Source organism: Halyomorpha halys, unplaced genomic scaffold (genome assembly GCF_000696795.3).
Source record: "Halyomorpha halys isolate HHAL.00 unplaced genomic scaffold, Hhal_1.1 Scaffold44.1, whole genome shotgun sequence".
NCBI classification, from domain to species: Eukaryota; Metazoa; Arthropoda; class Insecta; order Hemiptera; family Pentatomidae; genus Halyomorpha; species Halyomorpha halys.
The window spans coordinates 700,864-702,599 of NW_027115243.1; the positions used below are offsets into that span (position 1 = coordinate 700,864).

Genomic DNA, 1,736 nt, shown 5'->3' on the forward strand with positions numbered 1-1,736 from the left:
GTTTGCTTGTGAGAACCACGGTTTTCAAATGATATGAGGAAATATATTTTTATAGAATGGGGTTTCCCAATTTTGGTTTTGTCAGTTTTCTATCTTTATCTAAACTTAGTCCAAGCTAGCGAATCTGGGTTAAAATGCCATTTAGAAAATAAATAAATAAAACAATTAGGAACGAATAATTATATTCATACCCGATAATAATAAGTTAAATTATCGTTTTATAATTGCATGATTATTATACCTGTACACTTTCCAGAAGACGTTGCTGCTTTGCGATGCTATCTTTTACTTGCTGCTGTAATGGACCATAAACTCTGCCTAAAGCCTCTGTTGACATCACTGGTTCATTTATCGAGCCTCCCTGCGCCAGGGACATCAAGAACGTCTCCTTCATATCGGTCACAGAGCTTTTCAATTCCATCTCGATGGTGTCCCTTTCAGCTTTTAAGGTCTCAACCTAAATCCATACATAGTCAATATGAATATGATAAGGATATTTCTCATAAGTAGAATAAAAATAAAAATAAAGATTTACATGAATTATGTAAATAACAGTGCAAAGAGGGAAACATCTTTTTATTAATTTTTTTAACTATCTAAAATTAAAAATAAATGGAATATCTATTCATGTGATTTTCCTTACAGTTTTGGGTGCTAAGTCCAATACAAAAATAGTTTTCTCTATCTTTGCTAAAACTAGTCCGATTAAGATCTTTGTATGAAGTGCACATAAAACTGTAGACTAGAGGCTACCTTACTTTAATATACGCTGGTCGGGTTAATGAGTGGATTGTATATCATTTAATTGAAGGTGATTGAAAATAAATTTATTAAACATTTACAGGGTTATGGACAGTGAACAAGAGAAAAAACAATACGAAACTCTATAGTATAATTACGAAATTATAAGGGGGTAGCGAAAAAGAAACATGAGTGGATTAGGTTAGATTAAAAATTTTGAATTGTGACCAGAGAGGATGGTAATATTGATGTGCCGATGTTTACAGTTACCAAAGCATTTACTTAATATATTTGTAAATATTTACAATATTGAGAAATAATGTTGATGACAGGGATGCCGAAAGTTGGTTTCAAGCCGTCTATTCAAAAAATATAAAATTTATTTTCTCAAATATATTAAGTAAATGCTTTGGTAACTGTAGTTTTTATTTTGTATTTAAAAATTGTTTACATAAACTCATGGACAATAGAAGTTTGTTGTCGTAGCACGAGTATAAATACATTGCTACAGTATAGCCTTTCTACAACAACATTGCCAACTGCAATGGAATTACAGCCTGAAAAGAGACTGATAAGGCAGTCTGTAGCCATTACGGGATCAGTTTTTGGACCCACCTGGCACCTTGTCTCACCGTCTTTCTGGCTCATCACTCTCTGTTTTTTATTGACTTTCACTCAACACCAGCTCGTCGAAGAAGGCCATCTTGAATGAGATATGTTGTACATAGAGGTATAGTCAATATTCGCATAGTGGGGGAAGAGAAAGGTGGAGAAAAAATTAACAAAACCGGTCTATCTGCTCAGGAAATAATCATGGCACATATACAAACAAAAATGTATTTCTAAGACTCAGAGGTTTATGAAAAAACTCTCAGACCTGTTGGAAACCGTACATAAAAGATTTGACCTGTTTACAATACATTTCATACCTAGCTATATCTGATCCCACACCCAATCAGTAACGAAAGAACAAGGGCCAAACCTGGTGGAAAAAT

The 1,736-nt window shown here is 33.5% G+C and overlaps 1 protein-coding gene across 2 annotated transcripts in view; it reads right to left on the bottom strand.

Annotated features, from left to right (window-relative positions):
* The window catches only part of ALiX (programmed cell death 6-interacting protein-like protein AliX), a 34,422-nt gene that overhangs the window by 10,678 nt on the left and 22,008 nt on the right, over nucleotides 1–1,736 (bottom strand). For both annotated transcript variants that reach the window (XM_067052318.1, XM_067052317.1), the window contains exon 12: nucleotides 242–457. In XM_067052318.1, coding sequence (XP_066908419.1) covers nucleotides 242–457 — 216 coding nt within the window. The remainder of the gene's footprint in view (nucleotides 1–241; nucleotides 458–1,736) is intronic.